The 21,908-nt window shown below is 35.6% G+C and overlaps 3 protein-coding genes across 5 annotated transcripts; all 3 read right to left on the reverse strand.

Annotated features, from left to right (window-relative positions):
* Nucleotides 1–3,579: 3,579 nt before the first annotated feature.
* Nucleotides 3,580–7,315, reverse strand: LOC117632278 (FT-interacting protein 3-like). The gene is made up of 2 exons (XM_034365715.1): nt 7,140–7,315; nt 3,580–6,510 (listed from the first exon to the last, which is right to left on the reverse strand). Exon 2 carries the CDS (start codon nt 6,193–6,195, stop codon nt 3,877–3,879), a length of 2,319 nt encoding a protein of 772 aa, XP_034221606.1. The 5' UTR covers nt 6,196–6,510; nt 7,140–7,315; the 3' UTR covers nt 3,580–3,876.
* A 2,326-nt stretch (nt 7,316–9,641) lies between these two features.
* On the reverse strand, nt 9,642–14,381 carry LOC117630857 (dTDP-3,4-didehydro-2,6-dideoxy-alpha-D-glucose 3-reductase). The gene is made up of 12 exons (XM_034363670.1): nt 14,050–14,381; nt 13,825–13,965; nt 13,532–13,580; nt 13,266–13,283; nt 12,154–12,269; nt 11,967–12,080; nt 11,490–11,540; nt 10,781–10,869; nt 10,617–10,677; nt 10,457–10,534; nt 10,192–10,302; nt 9,642–10,046 (listed from the first exon to the last, which is right to left on the reverse strand). Exons 1-12 carry the CDS (start codon nt 14,170–14,172, stop codon nt 9,915–9,917), a joined length of 1,083 nt encoding a protein of 360 aa, XP_034219561.1. The 5' UTR covers nt 14,173–14,381; the 3' UTR covers nt 9,642–9,914.
* Nucleotides 14,382–15,090: 709 nt separating this feature from the next.
* LOC117630856 (DNA topoisomerase 6 subunit B) lies at nt 15,091–20,971 on the reverse strand. Of its 3 annotated transcripts, none has more exons than XM_034363668.1 (20): nt 20,855–20,971; nt 20,595–20,720; nt 20,427–20,479; nt 19,903–20,000; nt 19,663–19,768; nt 19,092–19,229; nt 18,911–18,962; nt 18,684–18,748; nt 18,310–18,416; nt 17,945–18,047; nt 17,702–17,787; nt 17,360–17,556; nt 17,118–17,233; nt 16,929–17,014; nt 16,701–16,773; nt 16,391–16,482; nt 16,101–16,239; nt 15,926–16,020; nt 15,599–15,827; nt 15,135–15,451 (listed from the first exon to the last, which is right to left on the reverse strand). In XM_034363668.1, the coding sequence occupies exons 2-20, from the start codon at nt 20,686–20,688 to the stop codon at nt 15,302–15,304; spliced, it is 2,079 nt and encodes a 692-aa protein (XP_034219559.1). In that variant the 5' UTR covers nt 20,689–20,720; nt 20,855–20,971; the 3' UTR covers nt 15,135–15,301. The 3 variants fall into 3 exon arrangements, with proteins under 3 accessions (XP_034219557.1, XP_034219559.1, XP_034219560.1); XM_034363669.1 differs by having other exon boundaries at nt 20,812–20,874; XM_034363666.1 differs by having other exon boundaries at nt 15,091–15,451; nt 20,595–20,888.
* Between the last annotated feature and the right edge of the window lie 937 nt (nt 20,972–21,908).

Here is a 21,908-nt window from a genome sequence, read left to right on the forward strand (position 1 = left end):
CAAGTTTAGAACTTATGCTACATATTTTCTAGTTTTCATTTTTTTTCAGGTTGTGATTTTTTATGCATTTAATTTTAATACAAGTGATAGTATAAATTAAAAGAATGAAGGGATTTTTCACACACACACCACCAATGTGTCATGAAGATTCGAACTTGAAACCCCTTTTCTGTGCTTGTAATTGTCATGGATTTCTCTCTCTCTAGGACAAAATATTTTATAAATCACACATTTTGGTTGATTAAATTATTGACCTTAAAAAGTCCAGCCAAAAGAAGATTTGACTTTAAAAAGTTATGATGAAAGCCATTTAACAGGTCTCATGTAATCAAAAAGTACATAAATAATAGAGAGGAAGTTATTTCTGGTAATTGGGTCCGCCGATCATGCACTTTATTTAATTACTAGTAATCAAAGCATGTTATTTTGGGTGAGCTTTGTGATTTTGTCATCATAAATTCAATAAGTTATTAAAAGTTTGAGTGCATAGTTGTCTAATTCTCCAAGGTCAATGTCCAAGAAACTAAAATGAAAGAAACCTTTTTATGAAAATGACATCCTAAAATAATACATATGAAAATTTGTAATAATCAAATCTTTTTTTGGGGTCAAAATGTAATCATCAAATCTTTTTTTGAGGAACAATGTAATAATCAAATCTTGGAAATGAAAAAACAAGTATTATGTCATACCGAATTATTGGATCCGCCAATTTTGTATTTGCTGATGTAATATATCAAAAGAAAATTAGAATTGATATGATTCTATTCTATTTCTTCGTTTGGGCCTACTTCTCAAAGAAGCACTTTTGTTTATAAGCGCGCTTCTAGTAAAAACATTTTTGTTATAAAGATATTGAAATTTTCTTAAGAAATCGAAGAGCTTCCTAGAAAAGTATTTGGGAGTACTGCCTGGAGACGCACATGAAGAAACACATGTCAGGTGTTTCTCTAGAAAGCGTTTCTATAACCCATAAACACTTCTAAACTTTCAGCCAAATGCTATTAGAAGTGATTTTGGTTATCCAAAAGCGCTTTTTTTATTATTTGAGAAAAAAACAAAATTGTTGCTTTCTAATTATGAAAGTGGTGAAATCATTTTCTAATAGCTAGGACGGCAGAGTGATAAAAAAAGAAATAAAATTAATTTGCATGATATGATGGCATCATCCGATGTTTTTATCGCCAATTACATTATTGACACAAAAATTTGCACAATGAAGGATCTCAATGCAGCGTGTCATTTCATTTCAGGCACAACCATGAGTTGTTTTTTGTTGTGAGAGTCACACCATTAGGCGGTATTAACAATTTACTCATATTGTGATATGTATAATTATTATTAATTAGTACTATATTGTAAATCCATGTCATATAAATTCTTTCGTCCGTTTATATTATAACACGTGAATTAATTATGTGACAATGTATCGATACTCCTATAACATGTGAATTAGTCATGTGACAATGTATCAATACTCGACCACATATACCAGTTACCACGCACATACATCAGCATTTTTATATTACAAATATACGAAATATACATGATGTACCATAACGTGAACTTACTTTTATATCTTAGAGTCCATCTTTTCTAAATTCAATGAATGATATTTTGGCTTATGTCATTGTTATGAACATTATAACCCCCTCAGACTTTTTGCTTTGTTTTTATTTCAGATTTCACAGGTATACATACGTACTTACGTACGGTTTGTACAGTACAGTAATTAAATTGTGGCTACCATAGCATGCTAAGATTACATACTGGTGTACTGGTGTTCATTTGAAAATTCTTCTCCTTATAGATACTGCTGAAGAAGCCTGAAGTTTACTTCACAAAGATATCCAAAAGTCTTCAAATAATTAATTGACTATTTCTATATACATTATTCTTTAATGGAAAAACAATTGAGCATCGTATATACTTGTGTGTTCTTGGTATATTGGCTAGACTAAATACACAGCTAATCTCATGCCATTACTTCAAGGAAAAAAAACCATTTCAGTATATATATCTGCACAGTATACTGTATATGCATGGGATCTTGCCACACAAAACTATTGGAGTAGAAGGAAATAAGAAATACTAAAAAGATTATAATTATCACACTTTTGGAGAAGGTCTTAGATTCAAATCTCATCACGATAATAGACGAAAGTTTGTGTTGTATATAAATAAATAAATAATACACTAAAAGTTTTAGAATAGAGTTGACTTTGTGTGGGGAAACATAAAGCGAGTTTGGGAATCTAAAATTACAGAGTGCTTTGGTGTGTAAGGATTTAAGCTTTTGTAATTCTCTGGTGAACCTCATTGTCCTTGACGGTGGACATAGGCCAAGAGCCTAATAACGCAATTCTTTGTGTCCCATTGGTTGTCTTGTTCTATATTTCTCATCATTCTCTAATGTTTATAGGACTTGCCCTAATGGTAATGAACCCAAATCACATTATTAGAATATATATATTTTTTTAATACAAGAGAGAGTTTAAACTAGAGGAGAGGGGGGAAAGGGGGTGCTCGGGTGCCATGGGGTTCGAACTTGAGACCAGCAATCTTTAAGTCAAGTTCCTTTTCACTAAGTTTAATCATGTTGGCAAATTGGTAATTAAATAAATAATTGTTTAAACTTTTATAAAATACATCACATTCATCACTTCCAAGGGGCATGAGAGCTCTCATAATCGTTGATCTTTTGCTTGTAACAGGCTAACAGCAGCTTTTATAGACGAGGTGATGCAATGCCGGCAAATATATATATTGAAAGAGTTCGAATTTGGGGATGCCACTATGCTACTATAACTTTTGATTTTTTTTTATTTTTTTTAAAGGTTAGACTGTCACAATCACAAAGAACGCTTCAAGAAAATGCATATGAATTGTGTGCAATGACATAATGTTGCACATCACTCAGATATGCCTTATTTATTCAGAGTGAAGGTTTGCATTTGCTTTAAGTTTTTTTTTAAAAAAATGTATCTAATAAATTTTTTAAAAAATTAACTAATAATTAACACAGTTTTATCTAAATTGATTCATTTATTCTAACAAAATAAATTATTTTTCTTGCTTGTTGGTCTGATTTGTAGACAGGGAGAGAAGAATTAAGTGGGCCAAACATTCTAAAGTTCTAAACCCATATGAAGGTCATTTTAACTCCTCAGAGAGCAATGCAATTGGGTTGCTTCTTGAGAGAGACTTCTAGCTCCTTCAAAGGCTTCAATTGCATGTTGTTGTTGTTAGCATGGTATATGAATTCATTTTGCATCATGTCTAAGGGATGGCTTGGGAATTTGAGCTGGAAATGTAATGTCACTAGATGGTTGGTCATACACAATTAATCAATTATTTCGAGAAACAGAGAAAGAAAACTAGGGAAGTGTGTTTTTTCCCCTCTGGACTTCCCAAATGATTCAATTATAACTTGTAAGGGCCATAAATATGCACCTCTTCAGGCTCATTTGAGAAGTAATTTAAAAGATTTGCTCAACATTCAGAATCTGAGTGACTCAAAATTCCAGCCTACTCTCCACAGTTTCTGAGTGTATTTTAACTAGTGTGTTTGAGATGCCCTTGAAAGCAGATATTGGATGTCTCATTCTTATATAGTTTCAAGAGCACCAAGTCCAAATTTTGTATATAGAGTTGCACAGTTATATCAGATTCTGGTTCTGCACTGGCTATGTTCAAATTGAATCCTACAAATTGAAATGCATTGATTACAATAAACAGAATTTAAATATGAAAACATAAACAAGTTCATAAAATGAAATTTGCCGATTGGTAACTATTTCACCCTGCTTCAGCATCTGCACGACTTTGAAACACAGATCCAATGATGAAAAGGAGACAAGTGAAGGCCAGTTGTGCTCAAAGCATGCTGTCTGATCTTGCAGGCAACCTCCTAAAGAAGTTGAGTGGAGCTGAAGGAAGTTTGTGGCGGAACCTGGGATGCCGTAACACATATATGCCTGCTAGAAGGGCCACAACTTGGAATGGGGTTACATAGAGAACTATGGCAGCAATCAAACAGAAAGTTACAAACAGAGTGGTTGCTCTTGGGTCTCTCCAACTCAGAAGTGACTGAAACCTTTCCCCTTGAGTTGCCAGATCACCAACAACAGTCTGAACCCTCCCCGCTATACTTCTTAGTCGATCATATCTCATCCTAACGATATCTGATGGCCGGGAAGTTGGGAATGTGTCAAACTCTTCGTCTCGTTCATCAGGATGAGCAGCATCAGCATGAGATAGCCGGGTGTCCATGTGAGGCGGATGTCTTGGCCTCCACCGGAAGTTCCAAATTCCAATCAAGAATAGGTAGAGAAAAATAGTGGGAAGAATTAGTTCCGGGTAAAGAACCAATATAATATAAAGGACATGAATCAAAATGGTTGTAAGAGGATTCTTCCAATTGCAGATCTGATCAAGCCATTTTCCAACTGCAATCAACCCACTTAAAACTCCCATTATTCTGAAAAAATTGGCCTTGCTTCTTCTCATGCTCCACATATGTGAATCAACATCCAGCATATACTCTACAACCTCTTTCCTCAGGGGTGGCTCAGCCCGGCTCAGCCTCATTGAGACAATCTGCATAGCCTGGTGCCTCAAGCTATCAAGCTGAATTACAGACAATGGATGAATGTAGTGCATTTTTGGCAACAACGGATGTGAATACATATGCAACATATTAATCAAAGATGAGCATGTAAACCTCACTGCCAGCTGAATTTCACCTGTTTTCTTCACCCCAGATGGATGTAGAACCAGGAGAGGATAGGAATGCGTGTAAACCCTGTCAGCTTCAAGCGTAGATAGCCGAATTCTCACTTTGCCAATTTTTGAATCCTTTCCCCCTTTATCACCCCCATGTATATGACCATTGTCAAAAACCCCCATTGTGATGACAGTACATGGGTCGAAAACCTCCCAGATGTACTGCTCATTCCACTTAGGATTAAAGCTGTCCACAATCGTCCTCGTTCGAACCCATTTCTGCCCATATTTAGCTACACAATAAGCATCTGTGGTTCCTCGGCCATCTTTTGTTTTCATTGGCATCAGTCCCACGGCACTTAAAACGCCTACCTCCAAAATCCCAATGCTTGACTTCCACAACTGCTTTGCTGTTGGCCTAAGATCACTACTGTAGTGTGTTGATTCATCCAAAACATGATATCCACCGTCCAAACAAATCCTTAAATGAATCCTGCTGGCAAATTTGATATCCTTCTTCTGTTCCCCATCTATGATCATATGCTTCTCAAGATTAAACCACCTAGTGTTCACAGGCTTATGGTCTAACCTCCTCTGCACATTCTGTAAAGCAATCACACACTTCCCCAATATTTCATCTTTGCCTGATCCCACTCTATCTTCCACAGTCAGAAACAAAGGTTCCTCAAACGGTTCAGCAGCAACAAACATCAAATCTTCATTCCACATTGGATTAATACTTTTACTCTGTGATATTCTAGTCCTCAATACCTGATTTCCATGCATAACCTTCACAAAAACTTCCGGGTACCTACTCTTGTCATTAGGTAGCAAGTCCTGAGCTTCAATAACATTGACCCTCACATACCAAAGCTTGGGGGAGAGGTATACCTTTGATCGAATGTTATTGACACCCTCCGGCCCAACTGTTGCAGCATCTGAATGCCACGCATCTGGAAATGCCTCATCTGCTTGAGTTCCCATCCAAACAGCCAACATCAGCTCTCCCTTGACCTTAACCCCCTTCCTATCCTCCAGCCTATACCACTGTGGTGCCAATGGGCTATCTGGTGGAATGCGTTTTGGGATGTCAATGAGATCAAATATAACCCTGCCCATGAAATCATCTAGCACAACATCCTTATCTTTCACCACAGCTTCCAAAAACGAAGCTTGAAGTCGATCTTTGGAGAAAGCAAACACCTGATTCCACTCAGGGTTGGACTTCTTCTCAAAATGCCTAGTAACTCCCTTATAGTTTCCAAGTTTCACTTCAACATAGGGATCACAGCTACCAGTAACATCTTTTGCAGGTAAATCCTTTGCTTTGACCACACGAACATAAAGGTATTGCATCTGTTCAACAAGGTCATAGGTGCATGAGAGCTTGTCACCGGTGACCGAGCCCGCACCAATGTTTGGCGAGGTCTCTTTCAAAGCAAAATCTTGAGGCTGAGGAGGCTTCTGCATTTTTCTAGTTTATGGAATGGCAATAGAAGCTAGGATATGAAAAGCAGAAGCTTTGAAACAAGATATGGTTCTAGAGAGCTGTTATCACTGCAAGTGCAATCTCAACATTTCCAAAACCAAGTCTCAATTCCTTCCTAAAGATGTAGAAGCCTTCTTTGTGAAGATTGAAGAGAAATTATATCCCAAAGATAGAAAGGAGATGACTTTACCAAGAACTTCAAAGGAAAAGGACAAAGTAAGGAACATAATCAAGCATAGTACACTTATACACGATAACAGAGTGGGAAAATGCGTCTGTAAGAGCTTGTTCACAACCTGCAGAATTCAAAGAGATCAAAAAATCAGTATGTTACTCTTCCGGAAAGTACCCTCTTCTGGTTTCTATGAGAAGAACGGAGAAAGAGAGAAAAAATTCAAATGTTACTTCTCTTTCCATTTTTGGGATCACAAAGAAAGTGAAAAATAATAATTTCAACTTAGATAAATATATAAAGTTTTTCCCTTTTACAACACATAACCAACATTAAGGTTCATACACATTTTCTGAGCAACCAACCACATTAATTTCAGAGTACTAATCAGAGAGAACAAAAAGAAGAAATCATGCATTTGTTGTAGTTTACCGTACGAAAATGAGCAATATATTCACAACTCACAGATCCAGTCCAGAAAACCCATGAAGTCCAAGACAAAAAGTAAGCTCAAAGTTCAAGAAAACTTGTGCATTATAACTTCAACTACTACTACTCACACTGAAAGACACATGGGTTTTCAACAACTACTCAAAACCAACTTCAAGAAAATCTTTAAAAAAGCGAGCGATGTTCAACTTCACAAGTAAATGGCCAACTTTGACAAAGAAAAAATAAAAAAAAGAAAACTTTACAAGTAATGCCAACTCCTTTAAGTTGACAAAGAATATGGGAGGGAGAGTTCACACTGACCTCAGGTAAACTACAGTACTCTCTTCAAGTTCAGGGAGCTGCCATGGAAAATCTAAAAATTTAGGAAAATACAAAAAATGGGAAACCCAGTTTCAGTTTGTAAGAGAAAAAGGCAACTTAAGTAGTGTGAAGTGTGGGGCTAAGTTGAGATCCGTGAAAGACTGAATCTGTGTATAAAGAGCATATATATATATATATATAGAGAGAGAGAGAGAGAGAGAGAGAGAGAGAGAGAGAGAGAGAGCCTACTCAGTGCCAACTTTTTCACACTTTGTACACTTTTTTATATGTTTTTAATTCTTATTTTGTTATGCGAGAGCCCGTTGCACTCGTGCGAGGATTGTGGTCGGTTTTGGCTCATTCGGGGATTGTTGGTCTTGGAATAATGTTTCTTGGTTTCCTCATCATGTGTTTGGTATAGTTATGAACATTTTAGTGGTGATGAATTCTCTCTTTCTTTTTTCTTTTTTCCCTTGTGAAACTGCACTTAACATCCGTAATTCTTAAGATCATAATAGGTTAGTAAGAAATTCATTTTTTAGTAGGTTTCGAAATTCTTTGCGATAGAAAGATTGTTGGACTTGCTTCACATACTTGGAGGTTGTGGTACTCTTTGATGGACGTGTAAATTTATCTGATCCTCAATACATTAGAGACTTTATGCACGTTAATAGTCAAGATTATTCCCTACATGTCAGGGGGGATTAAATGTGGCATTCTTGTTTTTTATGGGCAAAGTTTATTACTTTCATATGGAAATGTATTGTGTGAATTGATTGATGTGGGTACATACTCTTAGGAGACAAAAAGGTTAATGCCACATCTTTATTTCCAAGGTTGATGTGACCTTAAAATGAAAGTCTCAATGCATACCTTGTTAAGTAATATGTTAAAATTCATTTTAACTGGAATAACTTGAATTTAAATCGTTTATAATGGCAGATGAACCTGTAGATAGCAACATAAATTAATAAATAAATAAATAAAAACTTGTATTGTATGATTTAGTCAAATTTATTTTGTTGATAGTGGTATAAGCCATATTAGATTAGAGTGAGGTTGTAAGGTTGTTCCAAAATCATTGCATCCATACTTCCTATATCACCATTGTATAATATAATGTATGAATATATAGGTGGTCACATTAATTTTCCTAAATTAAAGGTGAGTTGGATTGGTACTATTATATTGAGGTTGGTGTGGTGGTGGAAGAAGGTGACTTGAACTAAAGGGTAAACTAAATATAAGGTTGATATGACAGCATTTTTGTTTTTAGTTTGTTCCTTTTCAATTAAAAGAGAGAATTATTGGCAAACGACCCACTATTGTAGTGACTTTGAGTTTTAGTATTTGTGTAATGTGTGTGAATTTAATACGCTATAGTCTCTTTTAATAGAAAACAGAACTATAGAGTAGAAAAATAGGAGAGAAAATAGATTAAATAGATGAAAAGTACGTATAATTACATGAATATAGGTGACCATGGAAATGCATGGTCTCCAAACGCTGAAATCTTGAACTCTTAAATGATATATACATCACTAGATACAAACTATTTTATTTGGCCATGCTCATACCCCAAAATTTCAATTCTTATGATAGTGGGTGTGTTTCATGGGGCCAATTTGGAAAGCAAAAGACAACCTCCTACATTCATATATCATCAATGGTATTCATGGTTTGAGAGAAAAAATTGCAAAACTTAGGCCCACACTGCATGATGTAGCAGTTCAGAAAATAATGAGAAATGACTATAATTTGGAGTGCGAAAAGTGGACGGAAAAATGTGAGCATGAAGATATTTGAGTTCATAATTGATGAATAATATATAAAAAAAGGTTTTGGGAAGAAATGGAAGAAGAAAATTGTTCTTTGAAATTGAAGGTTGAGTCTTATCTAGGTGTGTTAGGTAGAACCATCAATTTACCAAAATCGTAACAGATGATTCAAAAATTGATGTGACACGAACAGTTGTCATGACTCATGACCCATGCAGGCAAATTTACCAGACATGCAGGACATTTATCACTTTTTGTTTTTTGTTTTCTGTTTTTTTAATACGAAAGGTAACATGGCGAAGACCTAGTCGGACAAAGAGGCCCAAAGAGGTCAAAATAAAAAGGCGTTCGTGTTTACATAAAGGTAAGCCAGACTCCCAAAACCTCGCTGGGAAGAGAGTATGGCCAACATCATGCACTTCAGGGTATGCAAAAGCCAAACAAGCCTTACTAAGCCTCTTAGCCCCATGTATTTTACTTGAACTGAAAGCATTGCCATTATTTAACAATTTTGTAGCAGAAGGCAGAAGAAAGATTTCTGCTTTCAAGAAACAAGTCTTGTTGAGCAGCCTGGCAGTGGCAGGACAATAATAATAGTTACAGTGAAGATTAGCCAGAGTGGCACTTTTAAAAGGATTCCATACAGATTAGTGAAGGTGAAAATGTCTGATTTCCCTTAATTACCGCCAAAAAGAATAGTTACAGTGAAGATGGACACGAAAAAAATCATACAGATGAGTAAAATTCTATTGATGAATATGTAGCTACAGAAGCAACACGCTCCTCCTTTACATTCCGAAGAGAGGCAACGACCAACTTAAAAAAAATCATACAGTTGATGAATATTATTACATAAACTACATTCCTCCTTTTATTTCAACTTAAACAATTTCTCTGTAAAAAATTGAACTGATAAAACATCTCAATCATGCTGCCAGCTGCTACAACCGGGGGTGCAGGTGGGGGTGGGGGGAGAGAGGGGCAGAGACCTCATCCTTCAGTGATATTTTTTCACATGAACTGGTGCCCCTTGCTTTCCTCCAGATTCAAGCATTGCCTCTAGAACAGCAACGTCTCTGGCACCTTCCAAGAAAGACATGCGAGGCTCGGCTTCATAGCCAGTCCCCTTCTGCAAAGACCATCAGAGGGATGAACATGGGGTTGGGGTACGGGGGTGGGGATGTGGGAGTCAAAACTAAAATCCGACACAGTAAAGACCATAAGAGTTAAAAACCAATCACATAAATTGCATGACGATTGACATCTGAAATTACCCTTAGATTGGCCTGTGATATGTCATTAATAAAAGCTTTGAATTCTTCATCCACTCCGCTAAATTGGTAGAAGGAGCTTTTTCTTTGTCCATCAGAACCATAAAATAAAACCTGTCACAGTATCATAAGCGATCAAGAGCTTGTCAATTTATTACAAGGTGATTTAAATACAATTCGAGATGGAAAAAAGAAAGAGAACCCCAAATCTCATTACATTCTGATGCCCAGTGTCATTAAATACACTGTAGGATGATTTTCAACATACCAGGTAGCCATGCCGTCCATCTTGGTTTCCACGCTCAATTTGCAGCGTTCCCTTCAAGCCAACAAATCGCCAAACTATCTGATGGTATAAGACAAAATGAGAAAAATAAAAGTTTATGCATACGCAGAATTATAATGTGAAATTAATTTTTACCACATGCCTTTGGTGATCTTGAGGAGACTACCATCACAAAAACCCCTGAACATCCATTCTCCAGTTGACTAAGGAAAGGAAATCCAATCGGTCACATTTAGAATCTTTGTTGTGCAAAAAGAAAAAAATAAACAGATTCTGCAAATTTAACTATAACCAATAGTAACTTACAAGAGAGAGGATACGTTATCTGGTGCAGGTAAGGTCTTGTCAACATGAGAGGTTATAGCTGACACAGATACTATCTCACATCCAGCAAGCTGTTGCAATGAACAGGACATATTGAGATTCATGCCTTGATTAAAATATCATAACACAGAGAGGTGAACTTACTTGAGCATGCTTTATGCATTTACAGGCCAACCCGTAACCACTTTACCTATAGGCCCAGAACCACCTATCTGTTTCGTAACATATATGCATCCACTGAGAACTTCCCAATTCCATGAGAGTCCCAGAATGTAGTTACTCTAGATTCATTATGTCTTTGCATTTAAAGCCAGAAAGGGTTCACAGTTTTACAACCTTCGTCAGTTTGCCAACAAAAGTTTGAGAACTCAAGATTCTCTTCAGAAAAACATAAAAAGGTCACGGTCTTGAAAGATATGCAATAATGGAAACATGCATATAGAGGAACGCCACTAAATACAAATATTTATGAGATCACTGCAACATAGAGTTCAGTCATACGATAAAAGGAGGTTAAGAGAAAATCTACAGAGAAATTGGTATTATAAAAGACTTTATCATAAGTACAACTAGAATGATAAATTCAGCAGATAAACTTCAAATTCCATGATTGGATAAGCAGCAGAGAATTCTTTCAAAGAAAACCAAAGTCATAGTTTAGAGTCACTTTTTGATGAGAATGTGACATTACCATCCTCAGTCCAGCGACAAAATGTACTCCCATGTCCAGAATGAAACCTCCCTGCCATAAAGGTGACAATCTTGTTGATAAAGGAAACCAAAGTAGTGTGGGACGACATTTATTTATCTTTATTACAATTAATCTTATAAAAATCAAATATAACATTAGAAGTAGAGATTTTTACTTCAAACACCTAAATAGGTAGTGGATTGTAATTTGTATAGAGTCAACAAGACACAACTATTAAGCATGCTAATAAATACGACTTGTTTATACTTGTATTAATCAGATTACCAAGGTTTTGACATGAACGGGGCCGTGCCTAACATCGCCATTTTCACAGTTGTGTTATCATATTGTATCAGAAATTTCCATCCCTAGGCAGGATCATTACATTGAGAAGTAGCTTTCACTAAGATGATTATATATATGTACATATTTGATTGTAATTACTAATGAACAGGGGAGAAATTGGGAAGCACGTACAGTAAAATTGCGCCTCCAGGAGCTTGAGAAGTAAGGGTTTGAACTGTTCATTGATCCTTCAACAATAACTTGGATGCTCATCACATCTCCAATATCATTCACTAGTTTCTTGCCCTGTAAAAGTGACAATGAGGGTCTTTTAAGTCAAAAAAGTAAAAATAATTTAACAACATCAATATACTGGTACCTCAACGAAAGCAGGTTCGAATCTATAATTTTCTGCAACCGCCCAAATTGGTTTATCAGGGATATTGGCAAAAATTGACCTATAACTTGACAGTGCAGTTTCCAATTCGCTTGTAGCTGCATTATCAAATCAGCAATTTAGAATTTTGAACTTTTGAACTCAAACAATCATATACTATCTCACATTTGAGGCAACTTATAAATATAATAGTAATCCAAATAATGACAGGAGAAAAATAATTGAAAGATTTGTAGTGAAAAAATATATTTATAAGTAATAAAAAAGAAGGACATCATAATAATCAGTGCAAAAGCGGTCATGACTGTGTAAGATGGAAGCAGAGGATATCATAAAATAGAACTTGTTTGAAAAAACCCTTTGCTTCAACTGGTATTTTTTCACGAAAAGCAAACAGGAGATAACAAATCCAGTCTTTCACTAAGATTTCGAAGATGAGTTAATTGGGCAGATATTGATATCCATGTTAAGTAATTCCTCCTGCTTAGAGGTTACCTGCTAATCCAGTCCCATTCAATGCTAGGCTTTAATGAAGAAAGAGGACCCTATAATCTTTTCATATGTTTTGCAAAACTGTATTTTTTTGCATCTCCATGGTGTTTTCTGTTTTTTTATATATATTTTTTATTTTTTATGCATATATCCTTATTTTGTCTACCATTGTTTCTAATACTGACATAGAAGCATTGTTGCGGTGTATGTTAGAGGTGATGGTCAAAGAAGAAAGGAATTTGAAGAATAGTGAATAGGAGGCACAAAGGCTGGGGGGAAACATAATTTATAAATTTGTTTTGAACTCACAATCCGACAGTGGTTTTGTTTCTTATTTTCTTCCCTACAGGCTACAACACATTATAAGAAAATTTGGATGTGGTAGAAACCATAAGTTATATACCATCTAAAGAGTTGTACAAATTAACTTCAACTTTGGTGCAGTTGTATCATAAGTGAAGATTTGGTAGCCAATAAACAGACTAATAAACAGAAGTAATAACAACCAAAATAAGCAGAATCTTCAACTCAAGATGTCATATAGTAAATCAAAAAGGCAACATAAAACACATTAAGTTAAACCAAAATTGCATCCTACTTACAAGCTGCCGCAGGTTTTTCTTTGAGCCCACCAAGCCAGCCAAACAATAGTGAATAGAGACAGTAGACACAAACAAAGGGAAAGTTTTAGTCCATTGTACTGTATAGATTGAACTATCATTGCTAGATTGAACTATCATTGCATCATAATATTTAGACATTCAGTCCAATAGAAAACAATGCACCACCCTGGCAGTTGATGAGGGGTGGAGGGAGATGAAGTTTCAAATCCTCACATAACTAACAATTAGTAGAAACTATAACTAACCTTGAAGGACATGCTTCCCTGCCTTGAGCAGCCTCAATGAGAAATCAACCTGCACGAGTTATTATTACAACTAACACACTTTTAGTCAATCCAACTATATAAAGCATTCCTGTAATTCTAGTCATCTAACAAAGATCCTCATTCCTCATCAATGCACATTACCAAAAAGGTAAAATTTGGTCTAACAACTTTAGTTTTATTTTTTTTTCTTTTATTAACAAAAAGAAGCAAGCTTTTAAAAAAAAAAAAAAAAAATTTGAGAGAAAGAAGCAACCTTTATTCTTTCTTTATACCTGAGCTTGGCCAGCTAAAACCACTGCAACACCAAGAATTGAACTATCTTCAATAATTTCTTGAAGACCCTTATCACCCCATTTGCATTCTACTCCTGGAAAATGTTTTTGAGCAATCTCAACGGCACCTCTAGCAGATTCCTAGAATCAAACCCCAAAAAAGAAAGAAAAAAGATTAAATCTTTTAATTCAACGATAAAAAGGAAGACGAAAAAATTGAAGTACCTCTGTACGGCTCCAAATGGATTTAAGAAGGAGGAGCTTAGAGATCTCAGCGAGCCTAGGAATGTATTGGGTCCTCATAAAGGTACCAGCTCCAAGAATGGCAATCTGGGGTGCCTCTCCCATTTTGAAGAGCACAACTGCACTTCTTGCTTTACTTGTTGCAAATCTAGCAACTGGGATTTTGAGTCTTCCAAATTTGCAATGGATCTTCGCTTAATCTCTGTTAGTTATATGCTTATAAATTGGAAATTCTGCGATACAGTGGAGATGGTGACAGAAAGAGCAGTGGGGCGTAGTTTGTTATTTTGATGGCTTTTTATTATTATTATTTTTTATCAGTGCAGCAACGGAGGGAAGTCTGTTAGACCCGTTTTCTTTCCGACCAAAAAAAGAAAAGACCGTTTTTGTCTTTTTGGGGCCTGAAGCCCAAACAAACAAAAAGGTAAGCAAGTTGAGAGGGCTATTACGGTCCTGTTCGTGTCGAAAGGCTATTAACTCATTTGTAATCGTAGGTTGTTGGGATTCATCCATTCATAATCATATCGTGTTTGTATAACATTCCTTTGTTTCATAACCAAACCTCTAATTTATCTGATATTATACAATGAAAAGTGATTTAATCATAAAAATATACAAACTTATATTATACAATAATTCATATAATACAAAGATCGTTAAAAAATATATAAAAATTGTATTTTTCGTATGACACTAGTTAAAATGTGTTTGTTGTGCTGCAATTTAGTTATTCATGTTGACACTAACCTACCCATTTATTATTCGTGTTTAGCTGATCGTGCCATATTCATATTCGAGTTTAATACGTATCATTTTCAAGTTGTATTGTTGCGTCATGTGCGAGATTGCAACCCGTGCTATGGCACATGTGGTGCTAGTCGGAAGAACAATGACATGGAGTCTCTTTGAGAGTACGATTCTATTCTATGAAGTACCAATGAGAAAACTTACGACCCAAACTTTTATTGCAATTGTGAAATCTTGAATGTCCGGGTAGATGAAATGAGTAAAATCTTGAAGGTAAAACAGAAGCAACAATGGCAATTGCAATTAATGAAGAATGAAACTAAGCTTGAGAAGTAGATCAAAAGATGCCTTATGAATTGTTAGATTTAAAGAACATATTTTGAAACAAACTTGGAATAAATTGAATTGAACAGCAACATCAAGATTTTCATTACACAGCTGCAGTGAGACATGAATTTGAAGATCTTTAATATCCTCCAACAAATTCCTAGCAGAAGAGCCGAAAGACAAATGCGGGACTATGCAAGTCCATAAAGTTATCTTCTGCAGCTTCTAATGACTGTATAAATATGGCTTCTCTGGGTTCCTCACTCACTCCGCTATGTGTAGCATACTCTAATGCCATTTCATAGTCCACCTACAAAATTTGATCACAAGGTTAGCACATGCCTAATCTTGTTATGTGGATGCCTACCTCCCACCTAAAGTATATAAATAAACGGAAAGAGCAGAAAAAAACTTGTTATAGAGAGACACATATCAAGTCACGTAGGCATCATCTCACCTGCTCAACATGTTGTAGAAGCTTTTCCCTGAGCATTTCTTTTGTAATTGCACCAGCTGATATTTCCTCATATAATTCCCGGAGCGTTTCTTTTCCAACTGTACTATGTGTTAATATTTCCTTATGCATTTCTGCATCCTTATCCTCATAACGTTGCTTCTTTGATGCCTGTGATTTTTCCATTGCCTCCAACACATTATATGCAGCAGTAGCAGCATTATCGGCATACCTGCAAATTGACAGTTAGATTGTTTAAATTCGTGCAGAAGGGGAAATGAGCATTCATGAAAAAACAAGAATAGAGGCCAAATGACTGATTTGTTTTACATGCTCAAACTTCGCTTTCTTTCCTGCTGTTCACGAGCTTGGATTTTCTTCACTATCTTGGTTTTTAGCTGGATGCAACACTGTTGAATGGCAGACTGTAGAGGTATTGTTGTTAAATAATTTGGTTTTATATATATACCGGAATGAAGATAAACATTATAATAAAGCCATCTACCTTGACAGCTGAAGCTATTTCAGTTATATCATCTCCAATATACTCCTTCCCGGTTCCTTTAAAGGGTATTTTGGTGCTTACAATGCTCACAAAGACACCAATTTTATCCTGAGTTTGGTTGATCTTGTAACCACTCCAACTGAAAGAATATAGTCACATTGTCTTAGTGAAGTTTCAAGCTAGCAACTGTGGTATTTTTTATCACCAAAAAGCCCCCTCTTCTTCTCCACACAGTCTCAACAAAAAAATAAAAACTACAAAGAACAATGACAAATTTCTCTATGACTCACTTGATTCTCTTAAGAGCGGTCCTGGTGACAACATCAGCACCTTGCTCGAAAAGAAGTGGAATTCGGTTTGCAAATCGGAAAATATTCAAACCCTAAATTGTAAACCGGAGAGCTTCATGAATGTTGTCATTGGATTAATAGCTAAAGAAACTGAAACTCAAAGTCTAACATACAATTTGTAGTACTCAAGTAGTAATCAGGTAAAATTGCATCTTACAGAAAACAAAAGCGTTAAAAACAAAATTCCATTTTTCAATTTGTTAATTCCCAAGTCTATATTGACCATCAATATTAATAAAGAATCACCTACTTGCTTGACATCTTTTCCACCCACGCTGACACCAGCTTCCACAATGAATGGGTGGCCTTCAAAAACTCTAGCACTGTAGAATATGAAGTATAGAACCGACATTTAGGTACAAAGTCAATAAATCAGCAGATAACAAATAATAAACTCATTACAAATTAATAGCAGTAAGCTTTGTACAATAACTCTTAGAAAAGAAACATGAACTAGAAAAGTTAGAATTATAACAACCTTCCAGAATAAGTCGCGACCATGTCTGGATGCAGCTCCTTTATAATTCCTAGACGAAGATTGTATTCCCCTGCAGGACTCAGACACTGAAAACAGTGACTAAGTAATGGGCCAAACCACATAGCCAAGACTATATAGGAATTATTCGCTGACTGAATGTAATAATGAACAGAGACAAAAAATGCTTACATCACCACTAGGATCATCAAATTTAGCTTGACGAAATAACTGATGGACGCGGACAATTTGCTGAGAAGTTATAGATTTAATAGGCATCTTTGGACTGAACTCAGGACCCAATTCCCCTGAAAAAAAGGAAGAAACATCAACTTAAGCATCTAAGGAGTAGCCCCACAATTCCCAGATGTTTGACACTGTTATGGAAAACCTAGGGTAGTGTTAGTGCTTCCTAGATAGTGACAGAGACTTACCAATTAGTCGTTCAGCATAGGCTTTTCGTATATTAACAAATTCATGCTGAAGAAACTGTAAAAGGTTTTGCTTTGGAGTTTCTTCAATGAGCCGCTTTATAAGCAATAAGTCAACAGACGATGGATGGTGCTTTGTCTCAAGAGGCACTGGAGGCATTACATCTGTTCTCCGTGCAAACCTTATGGTGACATTTTTACTGCATGAAAAGTAAAATGCCAGTATAGATTCGTTCAAGAGATATAATCTTCTGAATGTGCCTGTTTGTGTGTGTGTGTGTGTGTGTGTGTGTGTGAGAGAGAGAGAGAGAGAGAGAGAGAAAGAGAGAGAGAGAGGGTGCTTACTCAGATGCATCTGATACAAATTTAAAAAGAAACTCAGCATAAGGAGTGATAACAGCCATTTGTCGCATGTAATGCAATATCTTCGACTGCAAATGCCAATGGATTTATTAGCTAATGAAATAAAACAAGCTTAGTCACTGAACAATATCAGTCAAAAACAACCACAATACCTCACATATATGGTTAAGCACACATGAATCTGAAACGAATTAATATGACATTAGCCAGTGATTCGGTACATACACGGTAAGTTGTCCAATTTCCTTCAATAACAACTTGGATCTCAGCTCCATGCCACCGGTCCTTGTTATCTCGCTTTTCATGTAAGTGGACATGAGGAATGTTCCTGAACATGAAAACGAAGCATCGGTGTGATACTTAACAAGAAGTTAAACCTTAAAATTTTAAAGCATATGCATTTACAGTCCAAAACTATCATAGATTCCTGATACACATGGTGTAAACATATTCATACGATAATATGAAAATATATGAATATATGGATATAAACACTTACAGAAGGATATACGGATAAATATAATAAATATCATATTCAGGAAACAAGCATTCATCGATAACTTATATCTTATACTACATTCAAGTCATACCGATGAATATCTATATCCAGCCTGCAAAATGAAATATAATTTTGACTCTTCATAGATGACGAGATCTCTATAGGAAGCCCTGTACTCATCTTTGACCAAATTAATGCCTGCATAAGTCAACATTGGTAATTCATTGGGGTTATCCAAATGATAAAGTAGGCAAGCACAGTAACTAGATTGTACAGTGATGCAGAGGGGAGGTTCTTTTCTAGTAGCGATTCATAAAATCCTAATACTGAACCCACACAATCAATCTTGGGGAGAAAAAAAAGGATGAATTGAATTATTATACGTCTAGTGTGAGTCTCTGTGCACGGTATTAACTACTAGAAAATTATAACAGAAGAAATGCCATGAACATATGCATGATATACCATCTTTGCACCTAGACCAAACTTCCCACGTGTCTGCTTCAAGCCATATTTTGTCCCAGATAACACTGCATGAAATCATATATTTACAAACAAGATTAAAGATGTGTGATAGAGGTGATATGCTAATATATGACTGGAAACAATTATTCAAAATCATGTATAAAACAGTTTATTACTTAAAATAAATAAAAAATCAAATGAAAACTCTAGCAAAGAAACTTCAGAACCTCGTCCAAACATATTTGGAATGTCATCATGTGGCATTCCTTTTCCATTATCCTGTTTTAAAACCAATTAGAGTCATGTGAGCTACAGTGGTAGAGAATCAAAACAATGCATATGATGCAGATTATGCAAATAAGAAACCATCATATGCTTGGAGATTTCTAGATGGGGAGTACATCATACCTTGCATGTAACCTTGTAAAATGAAGCCTCACCTCGACTCTTCATGGTCTTTGAAGCTGGAGGCTCTTTGACTTTCTTTCCGACGGAAGCATTTTTCGCTTGTATTTCTTGAGCACGAGCTTCCTTTGCTAATCGTTTCTGAACAGAAAGAACAAATAACAAGATGAACAAATAATAATAATAACAACAACAACAAAGAGATAGCAGAAATAGTCACAGAATCTGATTCTTCATTCATATATTGTGTTCTCAAATTCAACAAGTTCATTTACTTGTAAAGTAATTGGAAGAGGCAAGGTATGATTCATTAAGACGGAATCCCCACATCAAGACCAATAAAGCACATAAACTTCGGAAAAGAGAGAGAATAATGTCGATGAAAACTAAAACTTCCCAAACCAAAACATGCACAATACAAGATACATCAAGGAATTTTCCCTTTTTCTGGTGGAGAAGTTGTAACAAGGCTTTTGATTTCTTTGCTTTACCACAGAATTAGATGTACCTCTACAATATACTGCAATTGGAAACAACATACATAGCAACAAAGTCACATCATTGGTATGCACACCTCACGAGCCTTAGCTGTTTCATAATCATCGTATAGCGCCTCGTCAACACGGTCACGATCAATAAGACCAATCATAGAATTGAACTTGCTTTTCTCAATATCTTCACTGTAATAGCCAATTCAGATTCAGTTCAAATAAATAGAAATTTGCTGTCAATATGGACAAACTTTATCAACTATATTCACCCCTCATCATATGAATCAACATGGCTGAGAATTTTCATACTAGCAAGTACATACATCGTTATTTCTATCACAGGAAGCTCAGATATGGACTCCGTGGAATCAAGTGAGTTCTCGACGAGTTCCCTTACAGTAGTGTAAAGACATTTTCCTGGCTGAAAATTCACAAAGGGAGGTTAAAAAACACACAATTTAAAATTCTAAGCCCTTTGCTTTTGTGAATTAATCAATTAACATTCAGAATAAGCTAAGGCCCGCACGAACTTTCTCTTCCATGCTCTAAAGTTTACAGCTGGCTTTATAGAATTTTAATTTTCAGTTCATGTGTGTGTGTGAGAGAAAACCAAATTAGTGGTGATAAGAAAGTGGGGAAAAGCCAACTTCCAACCCATATGATCAGAAAAGCATAGGAGAACAAAATTGATTTCCCAAATTCATCAAACTTTGTGAATTCATAACAAAACTTTAGGGAACAAATTCAACCTCAATTACATCCTACTATTTAAAGTAAAAAATATAAAGATATCAACTTCAGCAAAAAGGAAAGGAAAAACAATAAAAACAGAGAAGCAAAAGCATACATTATCAAAACCAGCAATGTTTTTATTCTCCGCAAAGAACTCAGCTGGTGATTCTGCACAAAATTGAAAACAATGCAATAAATACTCGAACCAACACATGCATACATAAAACACATAGAGAGAGAGAGAGAGAGAGAGAGAGAGAGAGAGAGAGAGAGAGAGACGAACTCTGCTCAAGAACACTATCTTTGGGCTTTCTGGGTGTCTTTGATTGGCGTTTCTTAGGCTCTGTTTGGCTCTTACTGCTACCTCCAGGTTCCATCCTCAACCCAATAAAATTTGCACCCAAGAATCCTAAAATTTAAATAATAATAAAATAAAAAAAACCCAGAACAATGAAGAAGAGGAGGAAGAAGAAGGAGGAAAGCTAGGCTTTGTTAGGTACAGTCTGAGGAGGCCTCAGTAAGATCTATGGTGCGGTCACCCACCTGCATAGCCGTTTGACGGCGGGCTATGTTTTTCCTTTTTTTTGGATAAAATGGAACCGACCGAAAAAAAGAAAAAAGAAAATCACTGAGAGACGAGAATTGAGATGTGATGAAAATGGACGGTGTAGATTGGGGACAGGGTTAGACAGTTGTTGCACATGTGTGTAGGCGACCAAAACTTCAATCTATGGGGCTTTTTGTTTCCCGCCAAATTTACAGGCAGTGAAGGACTTGAATACACTACTACTAGTGTAATGATTTGGAGTAAATGTTATTCCGAGAAAGATTTTAGGTTCGAGTTTATATGTTATGATTTTTTTTTTATAGGAAATTAGCCTTTTTGCACACTCTTTCACGCTCACAAGAGACTTTTAAAAAAAAAAAATTAATTTATTTTAGAATTAAAAAAGATAATGGGTAGTTGTGTTTTATAAAAATATGATCAATTATCTGATTTTTCTTAATGTTTGCATTAATCAAAGGCATTTTATAGTATTTTGAATGTTTTATCATTATTTACCTTTTGCTTTATATATATATATATATATAGATCTCTTTTAAAAAATAAAAATAAAAGTAACATTTTGTTTCAATCAACTCAATGTGGACACTTGTTAGTCACAATTAAATGAACAAAATAAAAAAATAAAAAATGGAATTCTCTTATTTAAAATTTAAAAAGGAGATGAATAAGGAGATGAATAACTTAAAAATGGCTAAAACACTAAAAAATAATTGTTCGTTAGCAAGAGGAGTTGTCTTAGACTATATATTGCCCTTTTACACTAAAGATTAAAAAATGAAACTATAATTTTGGACTTGGTTGCAATAAGAGTTAACTACGAGGATGTGAATGAAAGAACTGAAACTACACATCAACTCAACTCAACCAAAGGCTTCAAGGCCGAGCTAGAACAAGGGCCACATTGTATAGGTCGGTGAGCATGTGCATGCATAGTGCTTCAATTTTCTTTTTCACGTTTGTGTTATGAAATTGCCCTTCAGTCAGGAACCACTTTTTGATGATATTGTTAATTTTATTTCCATTTATTTG

This window comes from Prunus dulcis, chromosome 6 (genome assembly GCF_902201215.1).
Source record: "Prunus dulcis chromosome 6, ALMONDv2, whole genome shotgun sequence".
Classification (NCBI taxonomy): domain Eukaryota; kingdom Viridiplantae; phylum Streptophyta; class Magnoliopsida; order Rosales; family Rosaceae; genus Prunus; species Prunus dulcis.

Excerpts from the sequence above, each read along its gene's own strand:
- LOC117632278 (XM_034365715.1), bottom strand. The coding sequence starts at position 6,195 with ATGCAGAAGCCTCCTCAGCCTCAAGATTTTGCTTTGAAAGAGACCTCG.
- LOC117630857 (XM_034363670.1), bottom strand. The coding sequence starts at position 14,172 with ATGGGAGAGGCACCCCAGATTGCCATTCTTGGAGCTGGTACCTTTATG. Across the intron at positions 10,678-10,780 it reads GATAACGTATCCTCTCTCTT|TCAACTGGAGAATGGATGTT; the intron begins GTAAGTTACTAT and ends TCCTTTCCTTAG. Across the intron at positions 10,535-10,616 it reads TCTCCTCAAGATCACCAAAG|ATAGTTTGGCGATTTGTTGG; the intron begins GCATGTGGTAAA and ends TTATACCATCAG.
- LOC117630856 (XM_034363666.1), bottom strand. The coding sequence starts at position 20,688 with ATGGAACCTGGAGGTAGCAGTAAGAGCCAAACAGAGCCTAAGAAACGC. Across the intron at positions 19,230-19,662 it reads AAACAGCTAAGGCTCGTGAG|AAACGATTAGCAAAGGAAGC; the intron begins GTGTGCATACCA and ends CTTTCTGTTCAG. Across the intron at positions 16,774-16,928 it reads GTCGCGACTTATTCTGGAAG|TGCTAGAGTTTTTGAAGGCC; the intron begins GTTGTTATAATT and ends CATATTCTACAG.